General features: G+C 36.3%; 4 protein-coding genes across 10 annotated transcripts; 2 read left to right on the forward strand and 2 right to left on the reverse strand.

The window, feature by feature from the left end:
* The first annotated feature begins 1132 nt into the window (after positions 1–1132).
* LOC116850456 (very-long-chain 3-oxoacyl-CoA reductase) lies at positions 1133–6253 on the forward strand. Of its 2 annotated transcripts, none has more exons than XM_032828772.1 (4): positions 1133–1722; positions 3743–4118; positions 5371–5714; positions 5851–6213. In XM_032828772.1, the coding sequence occupies exons 2-4, from the start codon at positions 3744–3746 to the stop codon at positions 6113–6115; spliced, it is 984 nt and encodes a 327-aa protein (XP_032684663.1). In that variant the 5' UTR covers positions 1133–1722; position 3743; the 3' UTR covers positions 6116–6213. The 2 variants fall into 2 exon arrangements, with proteins under 2 accessions (XP_032684663.1, XP_032684664.1); XM_032828773.1 differs by lacking the exon at positions 1133–1722 and adding an exon at positions 3237–3570 and having other exon boundaries at positions 5851–6253.
* Positions 6254–6787: 534 nt separating this feature from the next.
* Positions 6788–17421, reverse strand: LOC116850451 (cell wall protein DAN4-like). 2 transcript variants are annotated; one of them, XM_032828761.1, is made up of 6 exons: positions 16859–17421; positions 15934–16088; positions 14666–14897; positions 13416–14494; positions 12828–13129; positions 6788–10190 (listed from the first exon to the last, which is right to left on the reverse strand). In XM_032828761.1, the coding sequence occupies exons 1-6, from the start codon at positions 16923–16925 to the stop codon at positions 10118–10120; spliced, it is 1908 nt and encodes a 635-aa protein (XP_032684652.1). In that variant the 5' UTR covers positions 16926–17421; the 3' UTR covers positions 6788–10117. The 2 variants fall into 2 exon arrangements, with proteins under 2 accessions (XP_032684652.1, XP_032684653.1); XM_032828762.1 differs by having other exon boundaries at positions 13416–14482; positions 16859–17420.
* Positions 17422–17822: 401 nt separating this feature from the next.
* On the forward strand, positions 17823–21433 carry LOC116850455 (caltractin). Of its 5 annotated transcripts, XM_032828771.1 has the most exons (5): positions 17933–18215; positions 18287–18465; positions 18812–18987; positions 19135–19561; positions 20888–21433. In XM_032828771.1, the coding sequence occupies exons 2-5, from the start codon at positions 18301–18303 to the stop codon at positions 21395–21397; spliced, it is 1278 nt and encodes a 425-aa protein (XP_032684662.1). In that variant the 5' UTR covers positions 17933–18215; positions 18287–18300; the 3' UTR covers positions 21398–21433. The 5 variants fall into 5 exon arrangements, with proteins under 5 accessions (XP_032684660.1, XP_032684659.1, XP_032684658.1 ...); XM_032828769.1 differs by lacking the exon at positions 20888–21433 and having other exon boundaries at positions 17823–18199; positions 19135–20389; XM_032828768.1 differs by lacking the exon at positions 20888–21433 and having other exon boundaries at positions 17823–18199; positions 18292–18465; positions 19135–20389.
* A 435-nt stretch (positions 21434–21868) lies between these two features.
* On the reverse strand, positions 21869–24224 carry LOC116850457 (exosome complex component RRP43-like). The gene is made up of 7 exons (XM_032828774.1): positions 23806–24224; positions 23263–23299; positions 23042–23179; positions 22486–22780; positions 22282–22402; positions 22102–22208; positions 21869–22034 (listed from the first exon to the last, which is right to left on the reverse strand). The coding sequence occupies exons 1-7, from the start codon at positions 23820–23822 to the stop codon at positions 21910–21912; spliced, it is 840 nt and encodes a 279-aa protein (XP_032684665.1). The 5' UTR covers positions 23823–24224; the 3' UTR covers positions 21869–21909.
* Between the last annotated feature and the right edge of the window lie 352 nt (positions 24225–24576).

Genomic DNA, 24576 nt, shown 5'->3' on the forward strand with positions numbered 1-24576 from the left:
GCGTTTTCGATACTAGCTCAGTATTAAAAAAGCTGTATTATTGGTACTGACCCTATTCGTAGAATCAGTACTAGATACCTAAGTAAGAATAGTATACAATTTGCCAATAGAGGATATTGGGCCAATATTGTGTCGGTACCGAAAAACGAACAATACTAATGTTTTTTATGGCAAAACGGAAGAGATCACTAATGCAAAACCTAGATAGCTCAGTAGTAAAAACGCTTGCTTGACAAGCGGAAGACTCGAGTTCGATTCCAGCCGTCGTCCCGAAGATTGTTTTCTCATATGATTATTAAAAATAGACATGTATAGGTACAAACGAGAGCAGCCCGGCCATGGTCTGATCTTTCTTTCCGTACTATATAGTTGTGATATTAATTGTACAAATAATAAAAATTACTAGGAATCGATACTGGTTCAGTACTGGGAATAGGTACTTCCCCAGTGCTAGGAATCAATACTTTTTTTTTTATACTGGTACAGTACTGTTTTCCGATACTTGCCCTTTTCTATTTCAGTATCACACTAATACTGAGCGTTATCTAGGGAGACGAGAGTGTCGTGAGCGTGGAGCGTCAGGTAGTTCAGTGGTTTTAGAGCAGTCACCCGGCAAGTGAAAAACTCGGGTTCGAATCCCAGCCTAGTAAAATTCTTGATATTTTTCTCTCTTTGGAACGAAAAGATACGCAGATCTCGAACGCACGGCGTCCCGCCGGCACCTAATACGCCCTCCTTCTATGGTAATACCAATACTAAACCCGTACTAGCATCTGGTACTATGCCAATAACGTTTACCATAAATTAGTACTGGGCCACTTTGATGCCAGTAGTAAATTCTTACTTGGGTATGCATTTGTTTCACAAATGAAGCCATCTTATCGTTATCTTCGCTACAAAAATAAATTAATGTCAACTAATACTTCATTATCAAAACTAGCGATATCTACGCGAAGAAAAATTATAAATGCATATGGCACGAGGACAAACGTTCATCTCCATGCGAAAAGTAATGAAATAAGAATTAATTCAATATTTTCTGCTAATCTTTTATTAATTAACTTGGATTGAAGCGGGGCGAGACAGAGCGAGAGCTGCGCGACTGCCGCCGATGCGCAAAGTATGTCATAGAAAGAGCGACCCCTTTCTCCCGCCAGCACATTAACGGTTCTTCTGCCCGAGGAACTCACATTCGTGATATCCTCTTTTCCTCGGACGCTTCATCAAGCTGACCATACTTGCTGCGATATTTCAGCCGTGACATTGCGACCGCGTGCACGCGCGCGCGCACCGGAGGAAACACCACGCCGGACGCCGCAACATCGATCGCGTCCGCGTTTCCTCTAGCAGTATTGCGGCAACGGTATTCGAGCGCACCGGTCTCTAACGCCACGACACCCTTTCACGGTACAATTTCACCTTTCTACAATGCCCTATTTACTCGAGCCGTTTTATTTCATTCCTTCGACCTTTCCGCGACGCTCTTGTCGATCTTGACCTTCGTTCCCTCTGGTGCCCCCCGATTCTAACGCGACGTATTGTTATCGTTAAGGAAGCTCGGTATCTTCACATTCGTTGATAAGAATTCTCGGACAAGCTGCGCAAGTGTTTGACAAGTTCTATTGTTCACGGGATCGTGACTTTTATATTTACGGCCAAGAAGACTTGGGACGTCAACTATTTGGAACCGGAAATATCGAAGTACAATAAGAATCAAATAAGGTAAGAAAGCGAGAAAGTACCGTCGCCAGATCGCCGCGCATTCGACTATAAAAGCGTCGGAGAAAGTTGTATTACGATGAAATTTTGCAGCATGAGCACTGTTGTGTTAGACTATTTTCTATTGGATGAATCGAACAATGTATTTCCATTCCTTAAATTCCCCTAAATTCCTTAAAGGGTCTCCTTAAATCAAATTATACAAAATGTGCCATTGTAATTGATAGAACTGAATATCTCGAAAATTAAGGAAGATACGAAAAAGTATTTCGGATGAAAGTTGTGAGACTTCTAGGGGAAGAAAAGATGAAAGACATTTATTTGACATTGAAATGATCCTGAGAAGTACCTTGTCATGGTCAACTTTAATATTTTAAAAGAGACCATATATAACTAATGTAAAATAAGTCGATTACTCTGGCTTATTCCAACACATAAAAGTGCTGGAGTAAAATCATCGAAAAGTCAATACTTCTTTGAGTACATTTTTCATTTTACATTTTTTATCCTGATCAGTACAAAGTATGAAATATCTCCCAGAGTATCTAATTTTCGATAACTTTACCTTAATACTTTTATATGTATAATGACGTGCAAAGTCGTAAAAAAAGAACATACAGAGACTTTAAACAAAATTTCGTGCATTTTACAAATTTATCGATACATTAATGTGCAAAAAATTAGTATCACCAATTGATTTCTCTCTTCATTCTACATACAAAAGTATTAAACGGGGTTGTCATAAAATGAATACAAAAGATTTCATATCTTGATATTGGAAAGTACCAAAGTGAAATGTAAAATATTTCGCGAAATATCAACTTTTCGATAATTTTATTTAAGTACTTTTATAGAACGATCAATAACGTTTTATTAGTCATTTTTGTCTATTTTTACCTATTGGAAATCTATGTAAAAGAACTATGCCGTAAAAAAATTAAGATATACTTCAAAATATCCTTGAAAATCTCCTTGAAAGAAGTTAGCTGCGTTTAGTGGAAAAAGCGTTCAGTATTTTGCGCCGCATTGCCTGTTTTTCTCATTGAACAACACTTTGTGGTATATGCGTATTCAACATATTTACTAAGCAATTCAGTATTTTAAAAGCATGCTAAAAAGAATGGTGACCGTTTGATAAACATGTTGAAAAATCGCGTGTCGTTCAGCAGAAAATCTTATAATAATTGTGAAGCTGATGACAGAAGCTGCTGGCAAAACGCTCACTAAGCTACTTTTTTTTATTGAGCGCACACAACCGTTATTTATACCGTATGTACCGTATGTACCGTAATTTCCGTTCGAACAGTTCAAGGTCTCTTAGATATTTTCTCCTATCTTCAAACATAACAAAAATATTTAGGTATTCTAGTTTTCGTGACTTATCTGGTATATATATATATATATATATATATATATATATATATATATATATATATATATATACTACTCGTATCTACACACATGTATATTTATATACGTAACTTATAAATATTGGATACATCTATTATGTACAAATGTGTATTCACCTTTATATCTATTCACTATTTCGTTCTTAAGTATAAGTTGCTACAATATTTGCTACGTACACGCGTTAAAAATGCAAGTATAAATTGCTTCGGCATTCAGTATATACATTTGCATACGCATACACGTATACACAGTATACATATACACGCGCGATTATTGTATCAGCTAATTGCATATACATTAACTTAGCTGGCAATGACTGGCATACATCGATTGATATCAAAATTCACGTTGCTGACACTGCAAATTCGGCCGTGTCTTATATAGCCGCACAACCGCGTGCATTAAGATTTCGATTCATTCGTCTTGAATCGTTCGAATAAGGTGAACATTTACGAATTGATACTATATTATACTTCATCACTTGGTGAATTGTCAACAAGTCGCCGATTGATAAAATATAATATTGCAATCAAATATATATTAATTACCTACTGTACTGCTACTACTATGATTATCATTGCTGTTATTGTTATCATTATTATTATAATTGTAGGATGGCGTTAACATGGTGGGAGGCGATATTATTAGTGATAATAGTGCTCGTCAGTTTGAGGACTTTTATAAAAGCCACTATTCTAATGTGGAAGAAGTTAATCGCCCCTAATCTTGGATTCGGAATTGATTTACGAACACAAGGAAAATGGGCAGTAGTAACCGGTGCGACAGACGGACTTGGAAAAGCGTTCGCCAAAGCGCTTGCCGAAAAGGGTCTGGACATCGTCCTAGTCTCGCGATCCATATCCAAACTGAAAGACGTGGCTGCCGAAATCAAACAGAAATACGGGGTCGAGACCCGCATTGTGGAGGCTGATTTAACCGAAGGTCAGGTGGTTTACGCAGAAATCGCCAAAGTGACAGAGGACTTGGAGGTAATGCTATCATATATAATTATTATACAGAGTATCCAAAAAGTACCGGAACGGCAAGATTACTCGGCGGGGGAGCATTTTAGAGAAAAATGTTTCAAATAAAAGTTGTAAGGCTTAAAAAGTCGCATTTAATGACAGTAGTTATTTGACCTAAGATGACGTCACCAAGGTCAGAACAAGGTCAACTTTGCTTTTTTAAATAGAAATACATATTTTTTATTACGGCATTTTATTCTACGTGAAAAAACAAACAACTTTTGCTTGAAAAAATTTTTTATACGACCTCTATTTTCTAAGATATTTACGTAAATATCTACAAAATTATTGGTTTCAATAATTTTTTACTTGAATTCTATTAACTTTACCGAAAAATATTAAGAGATAAAAATTGCTTATTTTGTTTTCAAAGAGCTCTGAGAATTTTTTCAGAATTTTGTGTTAACTTTTTAGTACTTCAAGAAAATGCAAGAAAATGCAGTACTAAAAAATTAATATAAAATTCTGAAAAAATTCTCAGAGCTCTATGAGAACAAAATAAATAATTTTTATCTCTTGATATTTTTCGGTAAAGTTGATAGAATTCAAGTAAAAAATTATTGAAACCAATAATTTTGTAGATATTTTGTAGATATTTTGTAAATATCTTAGAAAATAGAGGTCGTATAAAAAATTTTTTCAAGCAAAAGTTGTTTGCTTTTTCACGTAGAATAAAATGCTGTAATAAAAAATATGTATTTCTATTTAAAAAAGCAAAGTTGACCTTGTCCTGACCTTGGCGACGTCATCTTAGGTCAAATAACTACTGTCATTAAATGCGACTTTTTAAGCCTTACAACTTTTATTCGAAACATTTTTCTCTAAAATGCTCCGCCGCCGAGTAATCTTGCCGTTCCGGTACTTTTTCGACACTCTGTATATTTCACATAAAATACTGGGTAGTAAAATATAGGTAGAATAATACAAAAAAATTAACCAGTACAAATCGGAGTAAAGAAGCTTTCGTCTTAACTAATGATTTATTAAAAAAATACTAAAAATACTTTTAGTAAATCTTTAGTTATAAGAATTCCTTTATTTTGATTTACACTAGTTTAATTTAATAAGTCTTTAACTTAGTTAAGTTATTCTTAACTAAAGTAAAAGAACTTCATTCTTTATATATATGTAAAGATGAAAATCGCTATATATATTCTACTCTAAAAAAATTTCCTTGTTCTTCTTCCTCTCCTCATATAAAATTATTCTTCGACAGGTGGGCGTCCTCGTTAACAATGCCGGCGCGAGTTACGATCATCCCGAATTGTTTACAAATGTGTCGGAGGAAGTTCTCGCGAGGATACTGCAATTAAACGTGGCTGGCGTAACAGGGGTCGCAAGGGCTTTACTACCCGGTATGCTAGAGAGAAAGAAAGGCGTGGTGATAAACATCAGTTCAACAACGGGCAGTATGCCGAGTCCTTATCTGTCTGTTTATGCTGCCAGTAAAGCATACATCGACAAACTCAGCGCCGATTTAGCGGTAGAAGCGGCGCCAAGAGGAGTCACTGTCCAATGCGTTTCTCCTGGGCCTGTAGCTACGAAGATGTCAAAGATCAGGTAACAATCACTTGTCTACCTATATAAATAAAGTATTCCGAAACTCGTGTGCCTTATTGTCAATTGTCACGCGTGTTGTGTTCTTATTTCAGTGGATTTCTTTAATGTTCATACGTAATATTCCGTGCATTTTTAGGAGATCAACATGGATGGCACCTACTCCGGAAAAATTCGTCGAGGCGTCGTTGAAAACGGTCGGCATAGAATCGCGCACGACTGGTTATCCGCCTCATTCCTTGTTTGTCGGATTCGTGAATGCTTTTTGTTATCTGTGCGAAGCGGGCACGGTGTGGCTAGTAACAAGGACAATGCTCAATTTAAGAGGTCGTGCTCTTCGTCACAAAGCAAAGGCGAAGGTTCAAGAAGATGCAACGCAACGTGATGCTCTTCGTACAGATTAATTATGAAATAAAATTCATATATTAATAACGACGTTCTCGTCATTATTATGACGTCCGTTACCTTATTAATAAATAAATTTTGTACATTACGTATGGAATGGTGCAATTTATTGCGATAAATAAAATAATTTTATAATTGATATTGGTTGATATTGATTGATATTATCGCAATATATACATACGTGCACGCATAAAGTGAATTATATATGATATAAATTGCGATTCTCTCTTTGAGATTTTTTCTTTTAATTATTGCATAAAACGAGTGACATTGGAAAAGATACTTCAAAAAGTAAAACGAACTGCTCAGCATCATCTAGGGAAAAGAGTCTAAAGCTTGTATCAGACTGGATATTGGAGAGATTGAGAATTGTGAATTAGAAATTAAAATTCGACGAATCAATTAGTTTCAATTTTGGCCTGCTTTAGCCTGATTGGACACGTTTCAATCTTTAGTTCGTAATCCTGATTCTCGAATATCTGCTCGGATAATATCCAATATCTAGTTTAATTCCAAGATCTACGTTACAAGCAGTCACAAGTTTCTACTTGAGCTCGCAATCAACGATAAATCAAAAGGACCTTTACTTTTAAACAATATACAACTAAAGTACAACTCAACGACGAGGAAGACGGATCGCTTCACTTTCAAATGATACTTCACTTTATATATTCAGCAATGAGAAGAAATTATTTATTTGCTAATAATTTATATTTCACAGGATCATGGATAAGAAGACGTTACAAGAAGTTTTAAGAAGCCCAAAGAAGTTCCATGTTACAATTACAAAGAACTATTGTTCGGTCAACATTATGAATCTGTGCGTGTGTGTAACTTTGCACGTGCGCACGCACACGTGTATGTGTGTTGTGTGTTTCGTAAGAGGATACAGAAAAATATTCTAATATTAAAAACAACATATCTAATACTGAACGATACTCTAATACTGAAAACGATGTAACTTCTCTTTGTACCACACTCTCCTATCGACTTTAAAAACCAAATTCGGCACGAAACGTGGTAAGCTTGTACTCGTACTTGTACTTATACACATTTTGTGCTCTACTGGATTTACAGACAATTTACAATTAAAATATATTCGCGTTACGATTTCACTTTTGTTTACTCATAACAGCTCAGAACTTTCACTCCTTTCTTTCCGACTTGAATACTACAAGTGTAGCCGGATTATTTTTTTACATATATCTACATGGTAGCAAAAAGCATTAAAAGTCATAAATTCTTTGATTTGTCGATGAACGTGAAGTCAATTTTTTCTATCCGAAACTTGAATAAGAGAGTCATTGCTCGTTGCGATCGATCCCTGCGATGTTCGATATAAATGTCCAATTCTGACTTTCAATTTAAACTCAAATCGTATAAATGTTTAAAGGAAATCTTTTATCGTCTCTACTTGCATTTACGAAGGCATTTCGACAATCCGCGAATTTAAAATAAAAAAGAAACCTTAATATTTGACGTAAATGTAGAAGAATTCAGTCACACTGTAGTAATTTGGCACAAATGTATAGAAGAGTTCTATATCTTTTATTGCAACTGAAAAGCAGTTTTAACGAGTAAAACAATCTTCCAAGAGCAAAACGATTTCATAATTTTTTACACATAGTTAATAATGAGATTTTAAACAACATCAAAAGAAAGTTAAATATCTATTTGATAATAACGAACATTTACGGGTCAACTACGAATTTTTAAGTGTCTTGTTGATGCTGCAGGCAATTTATATATGCATTTTAAAGAATATATTAACAGATATTTTGCATTTGTAGACATTTCATGAAAGAAGAATTCCCATGACTTGTTACATTTTTGTGACTATCCTAATATCATGTACATATAGATATGAGTTTATCCTACTTATTTTTACAATAAAGGTCTACTATTAAAATTTTTTATACTTCTTTGGGTATAACATAATCTGTTTTTAAAAATAACAGAAGGTCAAGACTCGTTAACAAATAAATTAATGGTAAGAAAAGTCGAATACGAGTTGAATGACTTGAACGTACCAACATCTAAATTCGTTTCGTACTAGAATTCTCTTTCATTAATTGAATAATTTATTTGCTTGTCCACAGATAAACTGAATACTTAAAACAAAAATGTAATGGTAACAGTTGTGTAACATAATGATTGTAATGATAAAAGTGAAAATGATGACAGTGATAATAATAATGATAATGGCGATGATGATGATGATAATGATGATGATGAAGATGATGGTGATGGTGGTAATGATGGTGATGGTGGTGATGGTGGTGGTGGCGGTGGCGGTGGCGGTGGTGATAGTGGTGGTGGTGGTGACAACAAAAGTAAAAATAAAGTGCGAAAGTTTATGAGATTTCACTATGAAACTTCCCAAATAATGATATCGACACACGCTTTTGCAAATCCCTTGCTTACTTTTTATTTTCTATCTTATAGACAATTATTTTCTTATTTACGTTTCTCTCGTTCTCAACCAGAACAATGAGTCCCTAAATCGAAAATCTCCCTTTGTCTATACATGTCGTGTTAGAATTTACAGAATTTTCTACAGTCGTAGTTTCCTCTCCTTTAAAACTTTTCACCTGATGACTAGTTTTTTTTTCATCTCTTCTTTTCCTTTCCTTTTCTCTCTTTAACTGTAAGAGAAAACAAATTCTATGTTTACAAGAATCTGCCCTACCTTATACGATAATTCGTATCTTTGATTTCTTCTTTCTTTTATTCACTTCTTTTTATTCTTTCTTTTTATTCTTGCGTTTTGCTTTTTTACTTTTCTGACAAGTTTGAAGATAATTAAGTAATGATACTGTGTCACAGTACTTGTATTTCTATCACACATTGTTTATCGTAACCGCGTTCCTCCACATCTCCTTTTAATATTTAAGTAGATTTTGTATTTCTTTTTTACTTTGTGCCCTACGGGGTTCCACCCCAGAGTAGAATAAACATTCATCTATCTATCTACTTCTATATCTATCTAATTATCTATCTATTTATCGTCGCTATGCGACACAAACAGACGATAGCAGTCATCTTTTATCGTCGCATGAAGATCATCGTCTCAATAGGGAACAGCTTTCCATTTTCTAGCGATGTGTCGGAAATTTTCCAATTGTTTCAGGAGTATTATCCGGATATTTATGACAGATCAATGGGTAAAGAATACAAGCATCACAATCGGTTATCCTTACGAAGTAGAAATACATGTGATAATAATAAATATATGATAAACAATATATTGCCTTGTTTGTTTATATCTTAATATGAACATCTCTCCTCTGCTCTGCTATTCGCTAGAGCAGTTAAACTGCTTTAACGCATCTCAGATTCGGAAACTTCACCATGAATTCTAACAAACTTTCACTATCTGATGATGGTGATGATGATAATGACTATGATGATGATGGTAATAATAATGATTATGATGTCGATTATAATGATATTGTTCTGATGATGACGATAATAATGCTGATAACAATAATGACGACAATCTCTATAAAGAATGTCCCAAAAGATTGGCAGTTTCTCTCAAACGCTGATATTATATGTAGAGTAGAGAAGCTAAATATTCTGGAAGACTCAGGCTATCGCCATACCGAATAAATAGAAAAAATCGCGAAAATTAGGGAGCTTTCCCTGCGCTGATGTCACATGGAGAGTAGAGAAGTTAAATATTCTGGAAGACTCAGACTATCGCCATACCGAATAAATGGAAAAATTCGTGAACATTTGGGAGCTTCCCCGCGTAATGTCGTGTCAAATCTTATACACCGATTTTTTGAATATTTTCACCTCGATCTTTCTTTAACGATGCGAAAATTATTGATGTATCGACACATGAGCAATGATGATATCTATGAGAGGAGAAGTGCGATAATTCTGAGACATTCTGTATAGATAGTTTTAATACTTATGTATATAACATATAGATACTATATGTGTATATTAATTTCATTTGCGCGCTTAAACATTGTCCTCTATTTTTGTAATACTTAGTTCTCGTCGGAAGATCCGCTGGAACTTTCTGGCATAGTGCTGAACCAATTTTCACGAGCCCCGGTAATCCTAGATAACAAAAATATCTTATGAATTTCTTTAGGAAGTTATTTCAGCGATTCATTTTTACGCATCGATATGAAAGAATGTACACTTAATTAATAATAAAAATATGTTCACATATCGTAAATACATATATATATATATATATATATATATATATATATATATAATATTAAAGCATATAAATCTCATTAATTATATACATATTTAAATATTAAAGGAAATTGTTACATATATTGTTACATATATGATTGTAATTGATATGTATACTATAATGCACAAATTTTCTTTAATTAATATTTAAAAATCTATGTGATCATTTACAAAATGGTAAAGGACTTTTTTGTTCAGTTTGACTTAATGTAAAAGTATACAACGGCAGACGGCACCACTGCAGGTCATCTACCATATTGCGCGTGATCATTCACCAATCTTTTTTTAATTAATATCTCGACTATTATTGCGAATATCGCAAAATAGCACAGAACTTTCTTGCTCACCTCAATCCATTCTACGTTCTCACAAAGTGTGATCATATATACAGGGTGTCCCATTTTAAATGCCCCAGGAAAAATTTCTAAAAATATGGAAGATATTGAAAAATATTTCAGACAAAAGTTGCATAGTTTGAAGAGAGCTGCATGATGAAAATATCGACCTTGAGTGACTTTTTCAAGACCAGGTCAATGTGATCGATGTTTTCTTAAATGGAATTTCTCATTTTTTATTGCATATTCTTGTAGCTCTTATTGAAACGTTTTCAAAACATTACCTACTTTTGTCTTTTGCTCAAACCATTCCTAAAATATGAAGTTTCAAAGTTGACATACCGCCGGCATTCGCATTACCCGATGTACACTGCGGAGAGGGTGAAGTATCTTACTGTCTTTTGTCTGTTATTAATAAACACTTTGAATTCCATTTCGAACTACTAGTACGAATTCCTTATCGACATAGTTCACTAAATATTACTATTCGCTTATTGCATTTTCTCTCACTGATACATCTTATTTTTGCATTTTGGTCATTCCCATAATTGTATTTCTGATTAATTTTATAATGCCCGATTATCTTCCCGAAGAAATTGTGGACATGGCCCTTTACTTAAGAGCAAGTGGTGGTGATTTTAGATAGGCTTCACGTATTTATGCATAGCGACCCAGATCATAAAACAATTAAACGTTGTGTTCAAAGAGTAAAAGATGGCCATGTAAAACGACGTCGTCGTCGACGTCAAGTTTCATCTCTCCGTGAAATTAATGTGTTAGTTGCTACATTAAATCCTAATACAAGTCTCAGACAAATTGAACGTCTTCATAATGTGCCACGTTCATCGTGATATTTGGGATACAATACAAATTCTATCCATATCGCATTATCCTGCATCAAGAGTTGAATGATAATGACCATTGTTGTAGATTGCGCTTTCGCCAATAGACCCGTCGACAAATGAATCAAAATCCCAATTTTTTTTCATACGTAATGTTTTTGAATGAAGCTAATTTTAATAACCGAGGCCAAGTAATTCGTTATAATTATCGTTATTAGTCGAAACAGAATCTCCACTGGCTTAGGCAAATACCGCATCAACATCAAGTTTTAACATATGGTATGGATTAGTGAATAGACATGTAGTGAATAGACATGTAGGGCTACGCTTCTTTGACGACCATTTAACAGCTAAGCGTTATAACAACTTTTTTCGAAATTAATTATCAATACTTTTGGAGAATATTGATTTGCACACAAGACAACGCCTATGGTTTCAGCAAGATGGCGCACCGCTCATAAAGCTTGTGCTGTTCGTGGGACGCTGAATACGGTTTTTCGAAATAGCTGGCTTGGTATAAATAGAACTGTAGAATTTCCTTCACGTTTACCAGACTTGACTGCTTTGAATTTTTTTCTATGGGGCTATTTGAAAAATATTATTTACCAAGTTGAGCCTACGACACCCGAAGATATGAAACGTCGTATTGTGGAAACATGTCGAAATATCTCAGCATCAACATTGCAGAGGGTAAAGAACAGTTTTCGAAATCGTGTAAACTTATACATTGAAGTAAATGGCTGATATTTGAACATCTATTGGTCTAATTTTACATTCACAATTTCTGCTTAACACACACACACACACACACACACGCACGAATACTCACACACACACATTGGCGCTTTTTAGAGCCACTATGATATATAAATTCGACCGAGCAACCTCCCCACGGTGTACATCGGGTAATGTGAATGCCGGCGGTATGTCAACTTTGAAGCTTCATATTTTAAGAATGACTTAGGCAAAAGACAAAAGTAGATAGTGTTTTGAAAACGTCTCGACAAGAGCTATAAAAATATGCAATAAAAAAATGAGAGATTCTATTTGAGAAAACATCGATCACATTGACCTGGTCTTGAAAAGGTCACTCAAGGTCAAGTCGATATTTTCATCACGTGGTCCCCTTCAAATCATGCAACTTTTGTCTGAAACATTTTTCCATATCTTCCATATTTTTCAAGATTTTTGCCTGGAGCATTTAAAATGGGACACTCTGTATACATATAGAAAAAAAAGTAAATACGAGTAAGAAAAAAATAAATCATATCTGTCAATTGCCAAAAAAAGAGAACACTAAGAGATAATATCACCTTGTACGTTGGCGTGTACTCGTCGGCAGTGTAAGTGAAGTTCTATAATACTGTGGCGTGGCACTTGATGCTGCATCGTCTGGTCTTCTGTGCAGTGTCATGGTTTCGTGAAGAGACGTAACTAGTTCGTCCTCATTATCTAAATAATAACGAGAACCCGTCGCACTCTTACAGTTCTCGCACTCACTCCGATAATCATCCGTGTCATCATGCAGAGTCGGCAATGCTTGCATACTGCAAGTACACGCTACCGACTCGAAGCTGCCGCTTGCATTGATCTCGTTAGCTGCGCTCAGCGAAGGCTGCAAAGAGATGGAACGGATTGCAGAATTGGAAAACATTATTCATAGATATTCCGCAAATAAGTATATCATGCAATATATGTTGCGTCGTAGAGAAATGTATTGTAATACATTTCTTCGTGAAATATAATGAAAAATTACACACATATATCTAATCGAGGCAGTGGTTGAAAGAAGAACATGCGAAAGCCACAATGTCTTCTTTTTGGAGAAGAACGAGACACTTCTCGCTTCTCATAGCCTTTTTTCAATTACCGTCTCGGTTCAACAATATGCAATGTCGTACCTTAAACTCGCGCGTCTTCTCAGACACGTCCGTCATGTGCGCCGTATATGTCGGGATGCAATCCGAAGGCTGTGAAAGAGCGGACGCCGACGCTACCGGAACGTCCGCGTAAAACACGTCCGAGTCTTTGGTATCCTTGTAATTAGCCGGGACAGCCGCGGGAGATAGTTGCACGGAATGCAGATTCTGCGGTGCGATATTGCCAGGTGACAGGCGAAGGTAATCCTTTGCAGAGCAGTCGGTTGAGACGTCCTTCGCCCTGCCGGCGGTCACGACACGCTGAGTGGTCAGCGTTCTCGGAATCGTGCGGTGAGACGATGACACATCGGAATTCGACAAAGTGGCCGATATCGTGAACGCACCGCCGCTTTGGCGCGGGAAGGTCGTCGTGTGCTGACGATAACTCTTAGGTATTGTGGAATGCGATATCGGCAGCACCGGTTGCTGCTGCGCGGACACGTGGCCGCTGGCGGAAAGCGCGCCGCCGCCGGAATGTTGACCGGAGCCTTCGTTGAAGCTCGTTGTGCCGATCGAGACGGGCAGATTCTCGTACATATTCGTCCCCATGGTGAAACTCGTGGTGGAAGTACTCGTGTTCAGACCGGTGGACGTGGTGCTGCTCTGGCTAACCGGTCGGTAATTCGCGTACGTGCCGGGGCTTGAGAGCGGTCTATTCGAAGACGAGGACATCAAGGGCGCATTTATATGACTATCATTGGACAACGGCTGCGTGTTCACGGTTAATTCGTTCGGGGTGTTCGCGACGACCGCTATGCCCGAGTGATTATTGCCGCTCGATATGTAGTTGTCTGAGAAATTCATCGACAACAACGTGTGCGGATTCATCGACAGCAATGCTTGTTCCGCCCTCGCGGCGGCGACCGCCTCCTCATACGGCGGGGGCGCTTCCCCGCGCGGGAAGTAATTGCCGGGTGGTTTCCACAATGAATAGCCGGTGCCACAAGGTATGTCGTCCATGGGCACCCCGTGCAGCAAACCGCCTCTCTCCAAATATCCCATATTACCTAAGCTTCTTTGGTCCTCTCCGATTTGTCTGTTCTCCCGACCTGCCACACAAACTGATATACCACGTACTACATTTTTATTGTGGAAGGTCAAACAAATCGAAACGGCCCAATGAACGTTTAATACTACACAGCCCGGGATTGGAATTACAGAATTCTTTTTTTTTTCTTTTTTCTTAACTGACTCGAGATATCCTATGAAATAGAGACGTCGTTATCTCTTACCTTGTATCTTGCGCTGACGCAGACGATGTATTAGAAAGAATAACAGACTCATTGATAATATCGCTGTGACAAAACTGGCAACCGATCGTAAGCCCAAGTCGTAATTTGCATTCCCATCCATTATGTTGGTTCCCGTTCCATCGGACTTGTCATTGGATATCGATGGCAGTGTGTCGTCCAAACAGATGAACTCACAGCAGGCATCGCCCCGACGAAAGGATTTGCAATCCTCCTGTCGCACACAGAGAAAAAACTTCATGTAACTTTTATTATGCGCACTTACCTATAGCTTGTAATTTCGACTCGATTTCGATGACAATTACCTGTGTAATTTCGCGACTTGTTGAGACAATTAGCGCGATGAATTGTCGGTCACCAGTGACCGGAATTATGATATTACAGTGTATCATGAAGTTACATGTAAAGTATAACTGCATTTGAGAAATTGATTACATGACCAATAAAGAGATAACAAGGCGAGGTAAAAGATAAGCGCGTCTCATATTACATTTATTTACCATGTCTTTGATAATTCAATCATCCGTTAAACTTTTATAAAATCAACGTGATAGTCAATGTGTTAACTATCATTGTCTGTGCATTCTTGTATTCGACATTTAACACAAAATATAATTGCTCTTATTCAATCTGAGAAAGCACTATATATAATTTTTGTACAATGGAAATAAAATTTCGCTTGGAACAAGGAGTTACCGTCCCAAAATGTGGAAAAAAACGTGCATCGCAAAGAAGTATATCATGCGCGATTATTTATACAGTTGAGTCCAATATATTCTTAGAAACTTTGGAATTTTTCTATTTTTAGCGCTAAGTGTATAGTCAGTGGGAGAAAGGTTGCAGTTCTTTTTTCATGAGCAGTAAATTTTCCAACGTATCCTTGCCCAATAAGGGAATTTATTTTTGAGCAATGCCCAGGAGATAATTTTTCTATTAGATGCTGAATGCATTCTGAAGTTCAAAAAAATAAATGTTGCAATTTTCTGCCATTGACTGTACAGTGTACAATATACACAGACCAGCATAATAGTCTCAACACATGAATGCATTTTGAACTTCATCGAGATAAGTGTTGCAATTTTCTTCCATTGACTGTACAGTGCACAACGTACACAGATAGCCTTAACACAAGATTTTATAAAGCTTCTCATAAAAAATACATTGTGTGCTCTAAAAGAACTTGATGTGTCAAGGCGGTTGTGGCAATCTGTGTGTATTATCAAAAACTTAAACATTGATAGTGAATATACCTCGAGAAACTTGCAGATGAAAGCTTTACACAACTTTGGGTTGCCATTGTCGCAGATGCAGAAGGTGCAAGGCTCAGGTCCAGGTATGTAGTGGAAGCCACTTTCGTAGGAGCGCCCATGTTGATCTTTGCAAGCAACTCCGCCTTCTGCATGTACTATAAATGTCAACAGATATACTTATTATTACGTGCTTGTTCAAAAGCAAAAAGATGACGTGAGATTGAATCATAAGAAGAGAAAAAACAGTCTCCAGTAGCAAATAATGCATGATATGTTTCTCTCGCCCGCATAAATAACGTCATGTAATGTTGAAAAAACATTACGTGTTTGTCACGCGTGTTATCATATATATTCAAATGTCCTTTTTATGAAGCCCGTTGATTACGGAACCGGATGCAAAATAGACGAGAATAAGATTTGAACGCGTCAATCGTCGCGAAATGTCTCGCGCTCCATTTTCTATGAAATGCAGCAACAAAGCGCATCGAAAGTGTACCGCTTTTCAATTTGAAATTTTACTCGTAATTGAAACTAATTGAAATCGCGGCTTAATTGACAGACCGCTGGTAATTGAGATGTAACACTTGAAAACACGACTTGCGTACGCAAGGGTACACGCGCGCGCGCGCACACACACCACACGCACGCACACGCGCGGGTAAAACGACAGCTTCCAACACGAGGAGACACTTGCGCGCGCGTATGTGCACCTTTGCATAGCATATAGAACGTGCCCCATTTTTCTGACAGCTCTCGAGCGACCGACTTTGAGCAAACACGCGGGCGAATACGCGGAATGCAATCGATGGCGTTACAAAAATACAAGGGAGATGAAAGCCTCCCGCAGAGGGGCCAGCAGACGGACAAGGTGGGACTGGGCGACAAGACATAACGATTATTATGCACGCGTGAGCAATGAACTCACCCTTGAGTCGAGTAAGGGTGAACGTGAGCCACGCATAACCAAATAGGTTACCGCTGCTGTATCTCATTCTGCATCTGTTATCTCGTCATAGCGTCTGGGTCCCCGTATACCGCGACAGCGATCCTTTTCCTTGGCGGTCCTCCGATCGGCCTCTCGTTGAGCTGTCGATTAAGCAACGTCGGTCCAGCGCTTACATCTCGAATATGCGTCTCCCGCTCTGCCCACTACCGTCGAGAACATCCGTGGGAAAGAACGAACGACGCGTTCACGTCGTTAACTAACGCACTGCGTTTGCAACTACATCTCCTCCGGATGTGACGTAGCGTTGAAACGCACGCTTATTATTCTCGGACCGTCACCGCCTCGAGGTCGTCTCTGTCCGTTTGTCCGTCCGTTCGCTCGCCCGCTCGTTCGTTCTCGACCAACCTCTTCCCCACCTTCCCTCGCGCGCGCAAAAACCACCGACAACGATCTCGCGTCACCGAGCGACCGATTCACGCACAGCGACTCCCGGAGTGATCGATTAACAAACGAACGGACTACTGTCGCCGCCAAGCGAAATGCCAAGAAGAGGATGCGCCACCTTCGGTGAATGTTAAGAGGAAGAAGATGACACTTCGTTTGGTCGGTCTTACCGACCAAATGTCGGTAAAGCAAAGAATCGATAAAGTCTGTACCTTTTTTACCGACATTTGTTTTCATTTCCATAACTATTGGCAAGATTGACCAAACAAACTGTTATATCTCTTCTTCTCTTTAATTTTCACCGAAGGTGGAGCATCGTCATCTTGGCATTTCGCTTCGTGATGACAGTAACTAGTTTGTTTATTAAACAATCATTCATGAATTTATACATCAGGATTCTAGGAACTGAATAAAAGAAATATAAACTTTTTTTAATTAATTTTTTTTAGCAAACCATACACTCCTTAAACAGCATTCATAGATTACTCATTGTCCATACAAGTGACATAGTTTGTCGTTTACACGTAGAGAGTATCATAATTTATGTGTAAAAAAAATATCCAAATTATGTGTAAAAAAAATATCTCTTTAAAACAAAATAATAACAATAAAACAAAAGATAATTGCTCATTGATATTGTGCCATGAAACGTTAAGAAATTTGACGGGTGATCTAGACATGGATGAAAAATTTCAAACATATAATCTTTTCAAACATGCAATTAATCGCTAAGATGATATATCGCCTTCATACGTTATTCATGGACAGCATTTCCAAATTACCGTGTCTCTAACCAGCACAAGATGCGTAACGAATGATTCTTAGCAATCTCAGTGCAGAAACGACTAATCTAATATACATAACGACGCATCGTCCGTAAGGAAAATTGAACGTGAGAAATTTTTCACTCAAAGACTCTAACATTACATTTCTTACACTTTATTCTGTCGTGCTTCGTGTTAGTTCAGAACACAATCATGACCGCAAATTACGATGAGCTTTCAAAGGAAGCCAATGTCGTGGAAACAGAAGTCGCCAAAGATAAACAGAACGAAGTACTCGAAGTGCACTTTGTTCCACAATTAGAACAAGAAAAAATCAAGGAGAAGCCGCGCTCGAAACCAACGCCAAAAACCATAAAAGTATTGTACCCAGTAAACATGAAATAACGTTAAATTATAATATTATAATTTCCAATTCAACAGTGTAATATAACACATAGTATATTTAACGGTTTATTTTACATTGTTGACTAGGAAATTGTAACGTTGATACCTTCGATGTTCAGGGATAACTTTATTATTTCAATGTTTATGTTTATACAGCTATAAATCTAGAAATATTTTATTGTCCTTCTTGTTGTTATCTTATGCGTTATTGCGCTTTTGCATTACACAAATAAAAAGAAACTCTATACTTAATCTTGTTAAATTCTTTTCTATTAAAGATTACTTATCCCATCGTGTTTTTTGTTTTACAAATGTGTAGCCTGCTGTGTCAAAAGTACCTGTAAAACGTGTATCGCCTCGAATCGAGGAATTAGCTCGGCCAATGATAAACAATGTATTGTCCACGTTACGAGATAAAGCATGGGTACTGCCACTAGCAGCAGTGGATAACCTTCAAAAGATCATCGAGGCCAAAACCTGCTTATTAAGCCCAGAGTAATTTATTACACAATCGTTCTCATTTTAACTTTCTGTCTTTAAAATTACTTTTTCGCTCGCTTCCTCTACATATCGAATGGGTTCGAGCTAAAACAAATGCACATGTGTTAATACAATTCTTATGATTTCGTCGGCTCGTCGTAGGGAAGCCGCGCGAGTCCTACGCCTCAAGAAACGCAAAACGAAGAAGACAACGCGATTCCCACAGCTTAGGAAAAAATGGACCGGAGAAATTACAAAGTTAGAACAAGCGTCGCCGATGCTGGACAGAAATGTGGCGTTGTGCCAGTACCTGTTAGCAGTGAATTTCGTCAAAAGCATTGTAGAACGCCAATGTCAAACACAAAGAAAGGATCTTCGCGAAATCACACGCGTGATATTGAAACGCCTGATGTCTGTCGACGAATATACGGATGCACGTAATGGGAACGATGATCGAGCGATGCAGCAATTGCATCTTTTAGCTGAAATGATAGCTTGTTGGATAGCCGAGATACTCGTTGAAGTTGCTGAGGCTGATAAAGAAGCTTTGGAGGAGTATTACAAGAAGAAGGAGATGAAAAAGATGGAGGTGGATAATGAGGAAACAGACAGTGAAGTGGAGTACTGGGAACAGAAATATGAGACGGAGGAAAAGAGTGAGGACACAATACATAGGAGAGAAAATGGGGAGAAAGATGAGGTAGGAGATGAAAAAGTCGAGCCAGAGCAAAGGCCTGAAGAAGACGTGGAAAAGAAAGATGAAGATGAAGAAGTGCTCGAGGAAGAAAAAGAAGGGAATGAGACACAGTTGGAAAAGTAGGAGATGGCAGAGGCGATTAGAATCAAATATAAACGTAAACGAGCAGCTTCTTGAGAAATAAATAACAGACATTCGAGAAAAGAAATGATTCGGGAGATATAAAAATATCACGATGAAATATCAATAGAACAATTATCATCATTAATTTTTATGCTTTGTAAATGCATGTACAATAAATGTAAAATATTGTCTACGCAAAACAAAGACTGCGAAATAATTCTATAAATCTCGCTTCTTAAAATTTCGGAAGCCAATAAAAAATTGAAGAGAATTCAGAAATTTTTTAATTGCTGTATATGAAAGCAGAAATCTACTTTATCGGTGTAATTTTTTAAAAGTATTTGTAAAATCGATATAAACGCATTCATAACAAACAAAAAGACGTAGAATAGAATTCGCGAGATGTAATGAATTTTGTCGAAGTGTGAACATTGAAATAACAATCTAACGTGACTCGGCCTAACCTAAAAATCGCAGTTTCGGTGGCTTCGATGTATTGCTCGGGATACCGGCTCAATTTGTGTCTGGTATTCTGTCATTAGACGTATTTACGCATTGTTTGCGTACGCTTTCATAGCAATTGACTTCAAAGACGTATGATGACTAAGTCATGTATCGATCAAACTAATCCTTCTCAATATATAATGAAAGTGATAGCTACGGTTGCGTGCTTAGCGGGAATAACGAGACAGTCCTTACACTGCTATTTACAGTGCTGCAAATAAGTGCCTGAAAGTCATCGTAGATAAGTGGGACAATTACCAATTTATATAGTCAATACAGCAAATTACAGATTGAACACATGGTAATTAATACAATTTTGCAATAAGTATTTTTAAGTTGTATTCTTTCTATTCTGTTTTCTTCTTGACATTATATAGTATATATTTAATCATATTACTATACTTCTTCCTATTCAGTTTTTTTCTTGATATTATATCCCATACAACACAAATGTTCACTAGATATTCTGAGAACATTCTAAGAATATTCGAATATTCTTAGAACATTCTTAGGATATCTAGTGAACATTTGTGCTATATAGAATAGTATATATCTTATCATACTACTATATTTACTTTTACTTTCTTACAGGCATCTACATCTAAAAAGCAAACCAGTGGTCTTGTCCGCAAGAGAAACACAATGAAATTTGAACTTACAGAGGAACAGAAAGCTGACATAAAAGAAGCTTTTGATTTGTTTGATCCAGATGGTACTGGAAAGATTGCCACCAAGGAACTTAAAGTTGCTATTAGAGCTTTGGGCATTGAGCCAACCAAAGAGGAACTGAAGAAGCTTATGACAGATGCTGATCCAGATGGTGTTGGCAAGTTATCTTTTGAAGAATTCTTGGATATAATGACAATAAAAATGTCAGAAAAAGATTCAAAGGAAGAAGTACTGAGAGCTTTTCGTCTCTTTGACGATGATGACACAGGAAAAATATCATTTAAAAATCTGAAAAGAGTAGCAAATGAGTTAGGAGAGACTTTGACTGATGAGGAGATTCAAGAAATGATTGATGAAGCAGATAAAGATGGTGATGGAGAAATATCCCAAGAAGAATTTCTCAGAATTATGAGGAAAGCATGTTTATATTAAATTAATGTACCATTATGCATTATTATATTCAAATGTACATTCTGTTTTTGCGTACTTTAAGAAAAAAGACTGATATAAGTGTTCACAATTAATTTGCTATACTCATCAAAATTACTTTCTTAAAAACTGCTGTGTATAAATGTTCAGTAACATGGTCACAAAATAAGGAAGAACTTTATAGTTGAAATCTAAAATTATATAAATTACCATATATGTCGGTATATATGTAAATTCAATACAAATTTATGTATGACACCAAATCTCTTCAGTTTTTGTTTTAAATGTGAATGTAACAAAATAACTAAAAAAAGGCAACTTGTGAATTTTTTTATATCAATTTTCTCTGTGTTATATATTTATGTTAATTTAATTAAAATTAAATATGTACAATTTTCAGCATCAACCAATACTGCTTACTATATAATGTTACTTTACACTTTTATATATCTGAGGTCAGAAATAACACATGCATAATAATAAAACAAAAACAAGTGTTTTATTTTTTAAAATATTCAAATATTTGTTTTAACTTTCAACGTCGAGATAGCAGCGTGGATCAATGATTGGACTAGGTTTGCTCTGGTTTTTGCTATTTCTACTGCCTTGGAAAACAAATTTTGTGATATTGGAACACCACCTATGTAAGATTTATAATAATTATATATACACACATACACTCTATCATAGAAGTAAGAAATACATACCTGGTTTATGCACATAACAAATTTCTTCTTCACTATCTATTACAATAAATAATCTTCCTAACGACGAGCTTTCCTCTTCGTCTGTAGGATCAGCAATTAACATTTGTCTGGAAACGTCAAGAAATTAATTAAAAGGACGAAATACGTGAGCATATTTACCGAGAATAAAGTGAAATCAACTTCTCAAATATTGCGAATGATGTAGAAACTGGCAGCGTTCTCATAACGAATAGCTTTCTCTTTTTTGGGTGCACAACAATGACTCCCGTTTCCGAATTGTAATTTACTTCAGGTAGAGTTACTGTGAAGGAAGTTTTTTTTCTTTGCAGTGGCAGTAGAAAACAGATATTCTCAAGGCAGTAATGTACAACACGTGTAACTTACATGTTTTGAGAGCTGCGATCAATGCGCCTGTGCAAGCATCTATGACCGAGCCATTATAATTTAAGCACAACATGTCACAATATAAAACCCATACCAGTTTTCTTTTACAGATGCAAAGATCTGTTAAGTCAAGTGCGGTGGAATTTTTCAATATTGTATCTATTAGTTTGGAAATCACTTGCGCTTGCTCATTTGGTGGGCCTGGACGAAACTTGGGAGAACACAGTGGAGATAATTCAACATTTGGTACAATATAACCATATTCTGGAGTATCTGTTCTTGGTGTCGCTAATTCCTGAAACAATGGTACAATTGTAGTCAATTACTGATAGCTTTCTCAACATATTAAGAAAACTGTACCTTTAATTGCAATAAAAAAAAAACAGTATTTACATAACTAATCTCTTCAATACAAACATAAATAAGTTTGAGAATAAATTTCAAAATATAAAATATATTTGTATATATTAATAAAATACAAAATATATTTTAATAAATTATGAATTTGGCAAATTTCTAAAAAATAAATTAACAAATTTTAATAAAATATATTTACAGCTTTAATGCCGCACACCACAGTTGTATTGCCCAACTTGAATATCGCTGAACCATCTGCTTGAACAATTGATGAAACATTAATATTTATTGGTCGGAAAGACAGGAATTTCCTGCCATCTGGTCGAATATTTTGCACCTACAAGAGTATCAGGCCATTATTTAAAAAAATTTTTCAATTTCAATTTTTTATTCAGATATCAATATGCATAGAATACTTACAAAATGATCCTGCAAATATTTTACAGGATGAATTGTTCTGCAAAAATTAAATAAATTACAACACATATTATTTACATAAAACTAAAGTCAGACAAATGTTATAATGAGTTTTATAATAAATAAAATCATACAAAGGTGGTTTTAATACATGCTCGTGCATATACTATACATAAATTGTATAACAAATTTTATTATATAAAAAAAATGTCAATTTTGATAATTATTGTTGTTACACTGTGAAAAGATTATGTTAACTTAATGAATCATGTTCTATATATTAACAAGCATTGAATAAGCAACATTTCATAAAAAACTATAAAGTTTGTATTCGAAATATTTATCCAAATTGTTTAATTTTCAAATCTTTCACAGTGTTTCATAAATTTAGTTTATAAATTTACAAATATATCCTTATAAGAAATATCTTATTAAGAAATAGATAAGAGCAATGGTTTGTTGAATCATTTTCATAGAAAAATTTACATAAATTCTTTACTTATTATCATACACTTTATAAATTTGTTTAAAAAATAAAATACACACTTGTATTGATTATCCATTTGTGTTATATTTTACTATAGTGGACGTAAACAGTTTACTTCTAAAGGCGCAACCATGTGCCAATACCACAAATGTCTATAGGTTTGTTCTTTCCAGCTGAACTTCTTGCACTAGTTCAAGAAGTGTACACTGGTGCGTTCTTTCTAGCAGAAGTAACGTCAGAGGTTACTGTTCTTTCCAACGGTGCAGCAGAATTTATAGCATGTTCGACTGGCTCTGGGTTAACCCACTCTGTGTTATTCAGCCTACGTTTATTGGTCAAACAAATACTTATAAGCTTTATAATTGGCTAGTAGAGACTTATGACGCCATTAATCGCTCTCGGAGCGATTAACCCAGAACCAGTTCAGTTCAGTTCAATCTTTGGCTAAGCACACTCTGCGTTAAGTGTCTCTTGTAACGTTCGAACTTATTTTGAAACATTAATAATATATTAATATAGATCGGAGGCCGACTTGTCTGATTTCAGACATCACTAGATATTTTATACCTATGTTACTAGACGTAAGTATGTGCGCATATGTATATTCGCGCACGTTAAATATTATAATTAAGGGTGCGTTCCGTTTCCACGCATGATGCGCATGAAACGCAGCGTTAGAGTGACAGAGATACGAGAGTGAGATAAAAAGAGAGGGAGAGCTCTCGGGTGAGGTGTCGAACCTAGGTTAGGTTAGTTCTCGAACGCATGAGATCGCATAGCTGCACTACCTCGGAGCTGATGCAGTTCATGCGTTCGAGAACTAACCTAAC

This window comes from Odontomachus brunneus, unplaced genomic scaffold, assembly GCF_010583005.1.
Source record: "Odontomachus brunneus isolate Ranch 3 - 2012 unplaced genomic scaffold, Obru_v1 Obru_scaffold_146, whole genome shotgun sequence".
In the NCBI taxonomy this organism is placed as follows: Eukaryota; Metazoa; Arthropoda; class Insecta; order Hymenoptera; family Formicidae; genus Odontomachus; species Odontomachus brunneus.